This window comes from Balaenoptera physalus, assembly GCF_965194825.1.
Source record: "Balaenoptera physalus genome assembly, chromosome: 10".
Taxonomy (NCBI): Eukaryota; Metazoa; Chordata; class Mammalia; order Artiodactyla; family Balaenopteridae; genus Balaenoptera; species Balaenoptera physalus.
In genome coordinates this window covers 105,899,884-105,915,471 of record NC_138889.1, presented here as the reverse complement: position 1 = coordinate 105,915,471, position 15,588 = coordinate 105,899,884, and the positions used below count along the sequence as shown (strand labels likewise).

At 52.8% G+C, this 15,588-nt stretch overlaps 1 protein-coding gene across 1 annotated transcript; it reads right to left on the bottom strand.

Moving 5' to 3' along the window:
- Positions 1 to 739: 739 nt before the first annotated feature.
- Positions 740 to 14,784, bottom strand: NAA40 (N-alpha-acetyltransferase 40, NatD catalytic subunit). Its single transcript, XM_082409642.1, has 8 exons — positions 14,513 to 14,784; positions 8,464 to 8,559; positions 7,013 to 7,065; positions 4,499 to 4,594; positions 4,251 to 4,409; positions 4,036 to 4,119; positions 3,528 to 3,605; positions 740 to 3,276 (listed from the first exon to the last, which is right to left on the bottom strand). The coding sequence occupies exons 1-8, from the start codon at positions 14,516 to 14,518 to the stop codon at positions 3,135 to 3,137; spliced, it is 714 nt and encodes a 237-aa protein (XP_082265768.1). The 5' UTR covers positions 14,519 to 14,784; the 3' UTR covers positions 740 to 3,134.
- Between the last annotated feature and the right edge of the window lie 804 nt (positions 14,785 to 15,588).

The following is a 15,588-nucleotide window of genomic DNA, read 5'->3' as shown; positions in this document are numbered from 1 at the left end:
TCCGTCCTGGCCGCCCTCTCCACCTTCCGGCAGATGTGACCACCAAGCAGCAGCACAAGGAGGCTGGCCCCTCCGGTGTCCACAGGAAGCGCTCTGAGCCCTGGCTCCCGGCCCACTTCCTGCCTCTGCTCCCGGTTCCCCCGGGCCAGGCACGGGCCTGGGAGAGAAGTGCACAGCTCCATCTGTCACACTCGAGGGGCCAGAGCCTCCCCCAGCTCATAACTTTCCTGCCCTGTCAGGCCTGATGTGAGTTACCCTTCCTTTGAGCCTTCGTCTTTTGTGAGTGGAGGGAAGAGGGGACTGGAGTCTTTTTAAGAGACACAGAATGTTCTGAGGAACCCAATAAAGTAAAAGGGAGGAAAGAGACACCAACACTCTACTCTCGTCTATTCAACTCCCACACAAGTGTTCTGGAATTTACCTTTACCCACATATGTCCAATGTCACAACGCCTGGCCTGGGACTCTCTCCAGCAGCGGAGCAGGTGCCCCTCAGGAGAAGACTTGTGACCTCTACCCAGGGCTTTTGGGAAGTGGCACAACACATGCATTCGGTCTCAGTTCCCATCTCTGGCTCCTCGCCCCAGACACCCTGAGGTTTTCTCAGCCCAAAGCTTCCTTCACAGGAAGAGGTGTGGGGCGTCACAGCTATGTGCCCCCCAGGGTTTAGGCCCAACGCTGGGATGGTCTGAGCCCACGCTGCCAATGGCACCCCAGCAGCAGGAAGCCGTCCCAGCAGCTGAACAAAGTGTCTTTTATTTGTGACATACAAATACAACCAATGCAAAAAGAGATCACTTTTTCCCTTTGATTCCAGTGATAACAAGTTGCTAAAGGAAAAAAAAAAAAAAAATATATATATATATATATATATCAAGAAGTTTATCTTCAGTTTCCTCTAAAAAAAAAAAAAAACACACACCAGGAAGGGTTAAAAAGAACCATACACATGTCATATACACATCTGACATCAATGAAAATAACCTGAAATAGGGTGGATACAACTAAAAAACAAATCTCAAAATTAATATTTTAACATGCCCCAAACAAACCAAAAAGCCTGGTACAAAAGGCCTGCTATGTTTCTTAAAACCAAGACCTTGGGGAAATGGAGAGACTGATGGTTGAGAACTGAATGGGCTCAACACCAACAACAGGGTGACCTGCGGGTCTCAGGCAGCGCCTCCCCACCCAGCCAGAGCCCCCAGCAGCCCTTGGGAAGTGGCACAGGCGGCTGGACAAGCAGGGCCCAACACCAAGTGCCCATCTACCAATGGGGCTCGGTGCCAGGTGTCCAATGAGGGGAGACACGCACACTTAACTCCCTTTATGTGGGATTTACGCTGGGGTCCCTTTTGGTCCCCTTGGGTGGGAGGTATCAGAAATCCATGATCTAAGACAATAAATATTTATCATTCTCTGTCCTTTGACAGACAGCAGGGATCAGAGGAAAAGCTCTTCCTAAATATGATTCCGTCATTCCATGATTCTTGGAAGGAGCCCTCCAATGCCCTTCCAGCAATGAAAACTCTCCCCCTTGGGTAAAATCTCCTGGGAGTCAGCAGGGTAGGGGCAAAGGTGGGCTTATTCCAGTGTAAAGCTGCAAGGCCCTCTCCGAGGGAGTGCCACGTCCACTGCTGGCAGGTCAAGAGCAACACGGAGCGCTCAGCAGAGAGGCTGTGCGCACAGGCCCGGCACAGGGGGGACCCTGGGGGAGAGGCGAGAACAGCTCCGGGGAGAGGAGATCGGGGAGATGGCCGGCACAGGCAGCCTGAGTCAGGGCAGAGGGTGGGGAGTGAGCAGACCGAGGTCGGAAGGACTGACAGACCTCCTCCGGAACAACCTCGCAAAGGCAGAGCCTTTGAGACGCTCCCTATGGCAGAGCTCAAGGTTGTCCAAGGGGAGGCGGTAGGTGCTTCTTCCTGGATAAGGATTTGGTCATTTTCTTCCCTGGAAGGGTATACGGTCTGGGGATGAGGGCAAGTCTAAGCTCTGACCCTGCACCCTCTCTATCCCAGGAGGGGAGAGGAAGCTTCTCCCGCCCCGCCCGCCGCAGGTGACACCAGAGAGAAGAGCAGCGTCTGGCCAGGCTGGCGAGTGCAGGAAGGGGCTGCTGCTGGCTGGGGGCTCTCCAAAGGGGGGAGTGGCGGTGGGGGGTACCCACCTTGAGAGAGCTAACAGCACCAAGATATGAGAGGAAACGGCACTAAATACGGCAGGAGCAAGGGGCCTTCTGGGGGAAGACAAGGGGCTCCCTGATGTTATTCCCCCTTGAGAGTAAGAACAGGGGTATCGAGTGGGGTGAGAGGCAGGGGAAGAAACAGTGGTGAGAGGTGATGGAGAAGAGCAGGCAGGGCTTCAGCTCTTTTCTGTGAATAAAAATCTTGAGTCACTGCCATGAGATCAAGAGGTTAAGCTCAGGGTGCAGCCAGGTCCCAAAGCCCGGAGAAGCCATAGTCCCCACGGCAGACCCCATTCACACCTGTTCCTGGTCCTCTCGGCCCCTCACTGACAGCAATGGGGAGAGGGGGGCAGCCTTTCTCCCAGAGTCGGCTGGTCCCCTGGGATGACTCCACTCTAAATGGATCCACGAAGGCACAGCCAGAAAGAGCTCCCTCGATTCCCTGTGTTGTGGCACAAAAGACCTTCCTGAGGTCTCCACTGGAGCGTCCCATCCATGAAACAGGAGTCTCTCTGAAGACTCTCTCTACGCCCACATCTTACACCGAGCCCATTCCTCTTTGGGAACCAGCCAGACCCTGACCCAGGGCTCCAGGACTTTCATGAAGGTGGGAATAAACACTCCATTTGGCCAGCAGCGTGTGTGGCGGGGAGGGGGGCTTGTCAGGAATCCAGCTGTAGGGAAGTCGGAGAACCCACGCTCAGGGCCGAGAGCCGAGTGAGAAGGCAGCCACCGTGAGAGCATGCGCCTCGTGCCCCGGCCTCCGCCGGCTCTTCCGGCAGCATCCTCTCCTCTCTGCTCCCTCCGGCACCCCGCTCTTCTAGGAGAGAGCAGGAGGGGCGGCGCGGACCACTCCTCCCCAGGGTTGGGGCTGAGGAGGCCACAGCTCTGAGGGCACCTGGCAAGCGGCTTGAAACCGGGGAGAAAACAGGCCTTGGAGAGAGCTTGGGAGCTCAGTGGCAGCAGCCACCACAGTGCCCGCCCGAATGGGAGTGCTGGCTGTCCCCAAACTTGGTCCTCCGGCTCAGGATCTCATAGGAGCAGTCCTCCCCACAGCAACCGGACATGCTTGGGGAAGAGTCGTCGATTTCAAATCTGCAGGCAGGCAGGAGGAAAGGGTTGGCTATGGGCAGCTGACTGCCTTCCTCCCCAGGAGCCAGGGTTCAGGAGCAGGGCAGGGGACCAAGCCACAGGCGCTCCCACACCATCTCCCCAGTTGCCAACCCCAAGGACCTCAGAACCGAGAGCTCAATGTCAGGACGAATGGGGCCAGGATGGGGGAAAAGACACTGGGGCAGGCAGCTGCTACCACCCAGAGGGTCCCACACCGCGGCCCAGCTCCTTACTGCAGCGCTTCTCTGAAGAACTGGTAGGCACCATGATTGTGCTTAAATACCGTTAACATAACTTTCTTCATCTGTGTGCTGAGAAGGAAGCAGAGAGAACCTTCCAGAAAGAGAAACAGGTGCTAAATCCCGCTTGTTCTCTCGTGTCTCTGCCTGCTGTCTCCCGTTTGCTCCTAAGAAGTATTCCTGAGGCCCGACCCTAGCCTGTCTTGGGCACCCACAGCACTGGGTGCCGCCCTCTGTGACAGGGCTGATCAGGCCCCCACCTGACTGGCTTCCCCTCCAGGTCCTCTCTGCACCCCATTACTCAGGCGCGGAACAGGCACTCGGAGGTGCTTGCCTCCTTGAGCCCAGTGTACAAAATCTGGAGTCATGGCAGGGCAGAGAGAAGCTTACTGAGAGGGTTCTAGACACCTTTCTTCCAGAACAGTCCCGTGAGCCCTGTCCCCCACGGGGGAAGCCTCAGAGGCAGCTCCTTCCAACTGAGCGGTGCACGGACGGCCCTCACCTGTTGGCCATGAGCTGCAGGATCTGTATGAGGAACTTCCCCAGGCCTTTCCGCCGCACCTTGCTCTCCAGCTGCACTTCGTAGCTGGGGGAGGAAAGCAGAGTGAGCGTGGAGCGGCTGCGAGGCCTGCCACAGACCCAGATGGGCGTGCTGCATTTTGCCACCGGCTGGGGTGCCTCCTCCGCCCACGCCCACCCCCAGGCCAGGGCCCCTACCAGTACAGGACTTCATCCCCGCACTCCACGTCAAACCGGAAGTGAGAAAAGGCTACGGGAACCGAACTGTTTTCCCAAGCGATGAGGTACCAGGCTCGGTCATCCGTCATCTCCTCGCGTTTCTCTCTGTCCTTCCAGCCCCACTCGCTCTGCTCATACCTGGGAGACAGGGGTGGGGGGTGGGGGGCAGTCAGGACAGGGACTCTGGAGAGGAGGGCCAGGCTCCCTGCCCGAGAGGGCGTGCTTACATGGTCTGCATATTGGTCTTGGTCAGGTCGAAGGCCCAATCCACGGTGGCCGGCTCCAGGCCAGACACTCGCTTACATTCAATGGAGACATTTAACCTGAGAAGAGGAAAAGGAGGCGTCTGGAGGCGGCTACAGGCCGGGCACCACCCCGCTGCCCTGACAGCCTGACAACGAGGCCTGCCTGGTCTCAGTTAATCTACAGAGAAAAGCCGAGCCCGGATGTGACTACAGAAGGTGCCTGTGAAGGAACTAGGCCGTTCAAGCCGAGATTAACAACTGTCATCACCAGCCCACCACCCTGACCACAAGCCCCATTTCCTGCCTTCCCTGCACAGCCCTTATCAGACTCAGCACTTTGTAAACTTCGGTCCCTCTCTGCCAGCTCTTTGCTCTCTCCACCCTCTCTTCTGTAGTTTGTTATAAACACCGGAGTCCTCTCTGTTCCCTCAATTCCTGCCCTTAGGCATTTTTCCTGTTGCTTTCATTTGGAATCGAGTCTTCACCGGGCTCCCAAGGGACCTCTTCCTTCTTATCTACCAATCTTGCCAGCAAAAGCAGCTGGATGACCTCAGGCCCTTCCAGAAGACTCTGGCCCACACGCCCGAGGAGTCCTGCCCACTGCTTCCTCTGAGGACACAGTGGGCGCTCTCAGCTGATCACACACGGTAGGTGGGGATTCACCCCATGCTCTGTTTTCCTAAACTGATGAATGATGTAGGTGTTCAGGTATCGACCTATTTTTTTTTTTTTTGGCCACACCGCGTAGCTTGCGGGATCCTAGCTCCCCGACCAGGGACCGAACCTGGGCCGTGGCAGTGAAAGTGCCAAGTCTCAACCACTGGACCGCCAGGGAGCTCCCTCAATCTGCTATTTAGGTCTAAATGAATTAAATAAATTACAGTTAAACTCCTTGGCCAAACTGTGAAATCATATTCTCCAGGTAGTGCCACATTCTGAAAGGACTGACTCGACTCCTCAGAAGACATCACCACTGGAATCCATGGTCACCTCTGCTGTCTGGTATGTCATATGAGCTGCACATGTGTGTGGCCTTGTGAATTCAGAACTTCCTGGCTCTGAACAGCCTTCCTTTCTTTCCAAGTACTGACCATGTAGTGGTCAGAAATGCCCACACACAGCACTGCAACTGTCTTAGCTATAAATTTTCTCAAGGCTGGTTTGTAAGTATAAATTCTCCACTAATCTGAGTTCCTTAAGTACATGAAAGTAGGATCACAGCCACACAAATCACACACAATTCCAGGCACCAAATGAGCCCAGAGTCAGCTGACAATGCCTGCTTCAGAGCTGGTCCATATTTCTGGAAGTCAGTGGGAATGTGGGATAGGGAACACTGAGAGAGATCACAGTGAGGAATCTCTGAACTATGTCAAAGGACTTCCCAGAGGCTGAATGATGACAAAGCTTCTAGAGGAACCATAATGCATCTGATCACAGACAGAAAGAATTAATTAATATGATACTATGAAATTCAGACACAGCTATGAAAGGCAAATGTAGTATTACCTACTATAGTCCTTCCTTCATAATTCATGCATTTACATTTGTCTTATCTTGCTCATTAAAACACTCACACCAGTTGCAACTTACAGAGCTGGATATAGTTTCTTTCCTCCTTAAAACAACCTTCCAAGTTTGGCATCATCATTCCATTTAACAGATAAAAAATGAGGCTTCAAGAATATGTTGACTTAACCAAATACAGTTAATAAGAGGCACTGTTATGATTCAGACCCATAGCAATGACTCTGTAAAATCATAGCCCCTGTTTTTCCCTCAGCCAACAGCATCTCGGGTAAGACAGATAATGCTACCTATTTTACAAACCAAAGGAACAGAGAGTGGAAGGGGGCTTTAGTCTAGATTCTGCAGTGAACTGGATTAGTAAAAAGAACAGTAGTAATAACAACTAACACTGACCTAGCCTTTCATATGTTCCAGGCACTAACACTTTACATCTAATCCTCCTGACAACTCCATGAGGAAGGTACCCATTTCTGATTCGAAAACTGAGGCACAGAGAAGTTAAGTAATTTGTCCAGGGTCACAAAGCCAGTAAGTGGCTTTTAACAATTATACTACAGACCCAGGGAAAGAACGCTGGACTGGGAATTAAAAGCTCCCCGCCGCGGTCAGGGAGAAACTCCATAAGCTCAGACATCTCATTCAGCTTCTCGGAGCTTCGGTTTCCCTCTGCATAAAACGAGGGAGTCGGCCCAGATGATTTTTCAAGTTTGTTTCACCTCTATGGTTCTTCGTCGGAGAGAATAACAAGTCCCACAGAGACACCAGTCTGAGATTAGGCAATCTTTGCTCATTTGCAGATTCCTTTGTCTCCCTAACTGGGGGATTTTATATCAACAGGGTACTAGCCATCTTTTCTGCTTTTTCATTAACCAAGAATGAAACAATTTGGGTCTGAGGAAGCCTACTCTGGAAAGGTGAATTCCTGAAGAGACTCAAGGAGACAAGTTAGGAATGCTGAACACTCACCCATTCCGATCATATTTCTTGAACACTGGGAAAGCCTCTAATGGGTCTCCAAGCTGTGGAGGGAAAGAAAAGAGGAGTAGCACAAACACTCGCCTAGCAGAGTCACAGGCTCCACCCTGAAGTACCACGCTGTGCGGACCCAAGTGGAGGCTCAGCTCCCAGGGCCAGGAGCCGCCCTTATATACGGACCCTCCACCTGCCTTAGCTCTGAAATCACACGTAGGAGGGAGACTCTGGGAAGAAGGCCCAACAGGGTTTTAGCTTCATTTGACGGGGTAAGAAGAGACTTTACTGCCTAATTCTAAGACTGGCCTCTGGGCATAAAACCTACTCAGCACCCACCTGACCCAAGAGAGAAGACAGGTCCCTTACTCCACTCACATAATTTTTTTTTTTTAAATGATATATTTTCTTCTGATTTTAGTTTTGGCTACATGCTATAAGCTTTTTTTTTTTTTTAATTTATTTATTTATTTTTGGCTGCATTGGGTCTTTGTTGCTGCACGCAGGCTTTCTCTAGCTGTGGCGAGCTGGGGCCACTCTTCGATGCGGTGTGCGGGCTTCTCATTGTGGTGGCTTCTCTTGTTGTGGAGCACAGGCTCTAGGGTGCACGGGCTTCAGTAGTTGCGGCTCGCGGGCTCTAGAGCGCAGGCTCAGTAGTTGTGGCACACGGGCTTAGTTGCTCCGCGGCATGTGGGATCTTCCCGGACCAGGGCTCGAACCTGTGCCCCCTGCACTGGCAGACGGATTCTTAACCACTGTGCCACTAGGGAAACCCCACTCACATACTTTTGAGAGGCCCCCAACTAACCTCCCCTGGTCAAAACCCAAAATGAAAAATCATGTCCCTGCACCACATCCTTGTAAGTGTGAATGTTTACTGAGTGGACTAAAAGAATAACAAAAACTGGGACATGAACCGGGGCAGGAAGGGTGACCAGACTCTCTCTGGTTCCACTGGAAAGCTGAGCCACTCCCAGTCAAGCCCACCGGGTGCTCAGAATCTCAGATACTCCTCCCCCGACTGTGGCCCCTCGAAACCAGGCTGCTGCATCCCTGGCACAACCTGTGGTACCTCATGGGCAGGCAATAAATGTTTGAAGGAAAGAATGAGAAAACTATACCACATTTTACCAGGGAGGTTTCCTCCCCAAAATGCAGAACCCTATGAAAAATTTCTGCAGACCCTCTTCTAGTGTTAAGGAAGGAGACCCACAGAGAGAAGACGCCACTTCCACTTCAATCCACACTTCCCTGCACGCCTGGGCCAATCCGCTGGCCCTCCTCGCAGCTCTCTGCCAGCCAGGCTAGTTTTCCCCGGCAGCAAGGAGGCAGCAGAGGTATGGATGCGTAGTAACACAATTCTGCCACAGGGTGGCGCCAAAAGAAATCAAATTAAAAACCAAGTTGCAGTTCCAGGACGAAGGGACTAGGAAGGAGGGGAGAGTCACCCTGTTGGCGGCATCCACTTTGGCACAGACAGCATCCATGGCTGCTCGCTCCTCCAACCGCTTCTGTTTCTTCTCCTTTGCTTTGCTGGACTTCCTCTGCAACAGGGAAAAGCAAAGTTGGCTGGAAGGTTGTGACCAATCAAAGACTTGACTTTGACTTTCCCTTTGGAGACCCTAAGGGTCAGTCCCCAATCCACAGCAGAAACTCCAGATCCTGGCTGCCGGGTCCTGCTTGGCAGGGTAGGAAAGACCCAAGCGCGTCCCAGTCGTGAGACCTTGGGAGCGTCACTAGACTTCTCAGCTTCCCTATCAGGAAGAGTACTGACCCTTGGGACCACCGGGTCACTGTGAGGACCCAGTGAGAGCACGTGACAACACCTGAAGCAGAGCCTGGCCCCCCAGCAGCTGCCTAATAAATATTCACTCATTCATTGCCTCCTAAGGTAGGAACAAGTAATTTTAGACACATTCAGGGCAGGTTTCAGGGAAGTGACGGCATCTGAGGTAGCGGCTGACAGCTGTTTCTAAGTATAAATTCATTCAGTAAGCCGTTTCAGTGTATTCTGGCTTCAGAAAACAAAGATCTGGTCTGGGGGCAGCCTCTTTGGGAGCTGAGTCTCCTTTCTAAGCTAGGGCTGGGCACTCTGGCTTAAGGCGGCGGAGCTGTTCCCAGAAACGGCTGCTCAGCCAAGGCCAGTGAGTGGCAGACACACCGAGCACCTAGTAGCGACAGGGCAGAGTGAAGGGCCCCAAGGGGTTCATCTGGGGACAGAGGCCATACTGACACGTGGTCAGCAAAGCCAAGTTGCAGGGCACATAGGCAACAGAGGAGGAGCAAAGGGAGGCTGTCCTTACACAGAGAAGCAAACTGCAAACCGCCCGTAACTCCAAATGGAGCAGATCCTGTTTGGAGGCTCACGTGAGGTTTTCTCAAATCTAAATGGACCCTCTTACCCTCTTGTAAAAACTGGTAGCAGAGGGAAAGGAGCCCAAGCTCTGGGGTCCAACAGACCTTGTCCAAAGCCTCCTTCTGCCCTTTATTCCCTTCGGGTCTTAGGACAAGACACAACCATTCTTTGAGCCCCCTTCCCTCATCTGATGAGCAGGGCCCTTGATACCTCCTTTGAAGTATTAAGCCCATGAGGGTTACTATGGCCTGTGCTCAATAAATGACACTTTTCCTCCTCACTCCCAAGGAGGAGCAGAGCAGCACAGGCATCCGGAGGTGCCTGCCCACCCAGCCCGAGACCTGAAGGTACCCCAAAGGCACTGGGAAGATGGCTCTGCTTTTTACCAACCGCACTGCCTCTTCTGCCCCCACCCCTCCCTTCCCTGACCTCACTGGAGAGAGGTTTTGCCTCCTCCGATCCCACAGTAGCCCTGACACTGATTGGCCCAGGAAACGGTACGCTGAATACCCAGCTGCTGGATAAATTCTACCCTCGGTTCCTCAAGGCATGACACTGCTTAACTCCTATTTCAAGCAACCAGAAGGCAAGAGCTCAGATACTAGGGACTCACAGGGATGGCCCTTCTAGGCATAGACTCGCCCAGCACCAGCTGTTTACTATCTGCAGGCTGAGCACCGTGCAGAAAGCCGAGAGCTAGCGCCCATTTCTTACCTCCCTAGAGGAGCAAACAGAAGAGAATAGCCTGTCTTCATAACACTGGGATCTCGGGGCAGAACTAGCCCCTCTCTACCACAAAGAGGTTTTAGATCATCCACCTTTTTTCCTCTGGGAATCTGGGTTTCAAGACAACACTGAGAGATACACTCATCTTGCAAAACACTTTCACCAACATTATCTGGTTCAATTCTCAGGGCAGAAACCATCACCTCCCTTTACACAAGAAACTGAGGCTCAAAGGGCTAGAGCGACTTGTTCAAAGTTCCCCAGAGAGTAAGCGGCAGAGGGGAGACTCAACCCCAGGGCTGGGCTGCAGATTCAGTGTCTGTCCCACCAGCCACCCTGCCTCCCTCCGGGAGAGCCTACACCAGCGTCCAAGGCCTTCTCAGCTCCCCCAAGGTAAGGTCAAGACAAGACCTCAGGAGCCTCAGGGCAGCCACTTGGTGATTCACTTCTCATTACCCTTCTGGCTCGGTAACAGTTGGCGTGACATGCCCGCACAGCGCCACTCCAGACCCTACGTCCACACTGAGGTAGGGGTAAGGGACAGGGAAACTTGAGACGGAAGGTCGCCAGGGCTGTGCAATGGGGCAGAAAGAATATGAGCTCTGGCATCAAACAGGCCAGGCCACTGTTCCTCCTGCCACCCGCCGTGTGTGAAAGGAACTCCACCTCCAGGAAAATGGGAACACAACTGCTGGCCTCACAGAACAGCCAAGGACAGTCAGAAGCCAGCACACCATCCCAGTCGGTGCCAGCTGCCTGCCCCCACCCTGCACGTTAGCTCTACGGCACAGAGCTGAGGGATCAGAGGTGCTGGGAGGAAAGCGCGACTCCCCGGACCCAGACAGCACTGAAGTGTAGGTTCTGTCCAGAGCATCTCATTTCTAAGCACCAGAAGTAAGTAGTTCCTCAGCACAAGCAGCAGGAGGGCCAAGCCCGGGCCTCCAGGAGATTTATGGGCTCATTCATGCAGGGGAACAGGTGAGCCAGGCAACTCTCAGTGACGCTTGGGGCCGCCATGGCCAGAGACTGCGGATAATGAAAGAGCCCCTTAAGCGCTTGGCTGCCTGCACACGGGGTATGAGGCAGGCTGCGGCAGGCGGGGCCAGACAGGCAGGGGCCCTCCCTCAAACCCAGCACACGCTAGGAAAAGTAGTCTCCTACTGTTCCAATTAGCTTTGTCCTGCCTTGCGGAGGTAAGACTATCCTGCAGGGACACAGGAAAATTCTCCTAATTAAAATGGGAAATAAGCACAGTGAACAGTAAAGCTCATTGTGGTTAAGTGTCTTTCCCAAGGGAGCTTTATATAATAAAGAGTGTGGGATTTTGAGTCAAGAGACCCACATTTGATTCTCAGCTCTTCCACTTAATAGCCGTGTGACTTTGAGCAAGTTATTTACTCTCTCTCCAACAAGTTACTCAGTTTCTCTGAACCTCAATTTCCACATCCATAAAATGGCGCTAACAATGCCTATACCTCACAGGACTGTTGTAAGGACAAAATGATACAATGTACTAGATATAAAAATTCCTTACTGTAAGGACTTCTGTTTACAAGGACCTACTAATGATAGACACTCTGCTAGTGCTTTAATAAAGATGATTTATTTTACTCTTTGCAATAACTCAGCAAGGAATGCCTGCCTACTTCTTTGATGAGGAAACAGGCCCAGAGAGATTAGATAACTTTCAGGGTCACAGAGCCCGTGAACAGGATTCTCAAAGAGGTCTTCTAGCCACCCTCTCCCTCCACTCCCACCAGACTGTACACTCCATGAGGTAGAGGAGAGGTCACATCTGCTTTCTTTGCCGATGTATACCCAGTGCTCAGCAAACAGCAGGTGTTCAGTTCATACCTGTTGAATGAATCCTCCAAGATTCAAATCCAGGTCTGAACCCCAAAGTCCATGCTCCTTCCACTACATCAGTTAAATGTGTATGACACTTGTTGTTACCAAGTGTGATATAAATGTTGTTTTCACATGCAGCTGTCAAACTCCTCCCCTTGCTTTTCCTATCAAGGTAGTATCTCTCTTTTTTTTTTTTTTTTTGGCCGCACCTCATGGCTTGTAGAATCTTAGTTCCCTGACCAGGGATTGAATCCGCACCATCGGCAGTGAGAGCGTGGAGTCCTAACCACTGGACCACCAGGGAATTCCCTCAAAGGAGTATCTCTTTGACTGCTAGTCATAAGAGTAGTTCCACGACTGCTAGGGGTCACACATAGAAATTAAAAAACAAAAAACGCCCAGATGGGGGCAGGAGGCACCTTTCAGAAAAAGGATTTGGCAACCCTTAGGTTTTCAGTATCAATGCCTCCATCCCACAAAGAATCCAGGATCCAGGGGAAAAAACCCTCAGTTTTTGGCAAAGGGAGACAGAGCCCTAAATTCTAATTCCTAAAACACGTGCGGCAGCAAGGGTGAAAGAACTCTGAACGGTGCTCCATCTGATGCACTCTCTCAGCCTGTGGTCAGGCTGTCAAATGGAGCAGGGCCCTCTTCTGGAGGGTGACCATTAGGAACCATGACGCTCCTGACACTGAGGTGGGGAGTCCACAGCCCCCACCCATAAGGAATGAGTATGATGAGGGGGTTCCAGCTCTGCTTCAGGGAGGAAAATTCAATTTCTCTTTTGCAGAGACTAAGTAGGGGCTGTTCTGAGAAACACATCTGTGAAGTATGAGTAATAAGATCAATCAGGGCCCTTAAGGAAGCAGCAAGGATCGCGGGATCTCTGAGGCCTGCTATTTCAACTCAACCAATGAGGAAGTGTTGAACGAGAATGGCATGTTATGCTTCTTGTTTTCTGCTCAGTCTGGAGTGGCTGATGCTGGGTAGACGTTTACCAAGTAATACCAGGGACTCAATATTTTATTTAGTTTCAACAAGACCTGGGGTCTGGGACCTTTCACTAAAATCTAGGTTAAATATGCCTAAGGTTTCCAGACTTGATTTTCTATACATGAAGTACACAGTCCAAAAGTCCTTGTTGAAACATGATGAATGTGTTTTGACATGGATTACATAAAGTGCTTTGACATGGATAAGACAACTATTTTTGTCTAACAAGTTGATTTATTCAGTCAATAACTATTTGAGTGGAGAGGAAAAAAATCTAGATTAATAATAGTAGGGACAAACCCAATGAGTTAAAAATAGCACAAATCTATTTTAGATGACTAAAGGCTGAGAATACAGGCAAAAATAACAGCCACTATTTAAGAGGCACCTATGTAGCTATTTACAGCCACTCTCTGATTTTATCCTCACATCTGTCCTAAAGGGGAGGTATCATCATTCTCATTACATCGATGAGGAAATTCAAATCCACAAAGGCCAGGTCACTGGCACAATATCATGCCGCTAGCGAGGGAAGGTGGGGCTGGAACTGAGGTCTCTCTGGCTCCAAAGTCAGGACTCCCTAAAGGTGGTGGAAATTTCATGTAAAAACTAAGATACATGGTACCAGGGAGGGCCAGTTACATTTTTAGGAGAGTGACTGGTGCTACTCTAATTGGGACTTACGAAGGTGATCTCACAGAAACATGCGAATAACTTCTGCTCAACCCTCTAACAGCACATGCCAGGAAGGGCATAAAATGCACCTCCAGGCTGCCTTGTGCAAAACAGGTGGTCACTATCCATCCCCGGCTGGGGCCATCACCAGTACTCCTCCGTCGTCCCCCTGCTCACCTTCTGCACAGCTTCCCCACCCCAAGCCACCTGAAGTAGGAAGACTACTAACAACCCAAGTAATAAGACCCACTTCGGCGCATCTGGGAGGCCTTGAAGGCAGGCCTCTGTCGAAAAGGAACAGAATGTTTTTGGAGCAGGAGGAACCTGGTGGAAAGATTTCGAAAGAGACTGGGGAAACCAGCTTCGCTGAGAAGCCGAGTAGCGGGAGGCGGGCGGCCGGGGTCTCGAGAGCCCTGAATCGGGGTTTGGCGCCCAGTCGCTGTCCGTGTGACCTTGGCTGGGTGCCTTCTTTTCTCTGGGCCTCGGTTCCCTCCAACCCAGTGTAGGCCTACGATATGGGAAGCCGCGAAGCCGGTGACAGCGGGGTGATGGGTGACCCCTGGGGGCAGGGGGGATACCCAGGGACCGCGCGGGGGTAGAGGGGAGGCCAAGAAGATAACACGTCCTAGAGGAAGGCAAGGGCGAGCACGACGCGAGAGGCGGGGGGCACCGGAGGGGGTGGGGCCCGGAGACGGGGCTCTCCAGGAGATTCCCGGGCTGGGCCGGGCATCGGGACACTTAGACTGGGGGAGTCGAGTCATGTGGGGGCTGGGGGTCACGTGAGGCCGGAGGGGTTCGGGGTCACGTGAGAGGGGTTTCAAGGAACAATGGGGGCGCAGGGGACGGGGTAAGCGGGGAACCCTCCCGGCCCTCGCGTCTCCTCTCCCTCCCTCACTCACCCCCATGGCGGCAACGGCGGCGGTGGCCCTCAGCTCCTCCTTCCCACACTTGCCAGCAGGGAGGCGGTAACGGCTGCAACGGCGGCGGCAGCGACACCAGAGCGGCGGCGGTCCCCGCACGGCGCATGCGCCTCGCGGGCTCCCCCTCGAGCCCCGGCGGGCACCGCGCCGGCGCAGAGCCCGTGGAGGGGACGGGGCGGGGAGGGAAGGCGCGCAGGTGGAGAGCTGGGGAGGCGGGCGGAGGGTCTCGCACCCGAAAGAGGCGGGAGGCGAGGAGCAGCGTCGCTCTGGGAATGACGTAGCCCGGGCCCGCCCCCTCCTCGGTTGGCTGTGTCTGTAGCTATGGCAACGGCCGCGCCGCCCCGAGAGAAGCGCGCCGTTGGGCAGCTGGGTGGGTGGCAGCGCCGCCTCTGCGCTCTGTTCCGCTTCTCCCCCGCCCGCCGGGGTCAGCCTGCGCAGCAGCCACCTTCCCAGACAACCAAACGCGTCACGACCTCTGAAATACCAGTCCCTCCTACAACCCTCTGGCACAGGGGAAGTCTTTGGAAAATTCCCACCTTCTAGATCATGAACTCTTGAAATTCCTTTTCTAACCAGAGTCATTCATCCTTCTTCTAACCATTCATTCACCCTCCATTCATTCGCTCTCTCAAACACTGACTAGCAGTTACACCTACGCTGTGCAGAGCCCAGGGGGCACAGAAAGGAGCAACATGCCATCCCAGTCCAAAACTTACTGTTTAGAGGTGAGACAGGCATGTAACAACTGTATACTGGAGAGTGGAAGGTGCTGTGAAAATGAGACATTAGGCGTCCTGAACAATATTAACTTCAGTCTATCCCAGCAGACCAGTGTGACCTCCACTTGACCCGCATCAGAATCACCTGGGGAGCCTGTGCACTGCGCACACCCGGGACCTACCCTAGAATCTCCAGGGGTGGAGCCAGAGTCTTCTCTTCTAGGACTTCCCAGATAGGGTCGTACTCATGAAACTCAGAAAAACGCTGCCCAAGACAAACTTCACAGGCCTTGTCAGGTTTTACTCATTATCCCATCATCAGTGCTCAGCACAGGG

What these genes read in the sequence shown, in the direction of transcription:
- NAA40 (XM_082409642.1), bottom strand. An exon ending in GGGGATGAAGTCCTGTACTG is followed by an intron (nt 4,120 to 4,250) that starts GTAGGGGCCCTG and finishes TTCCTCCCCCAG; the next exon opens with CTACGAAGTGCAGCTGGAGA. An exon ending in TTCTTCAGAGAAGCGCTGCA is followed by an intron (nt 3,277 to 3,527) that starts GTAAGGAGCTGG and finishes GCCTGCCTGCAG; the next exon opens with ATTTGAAATCGACGACTCTT.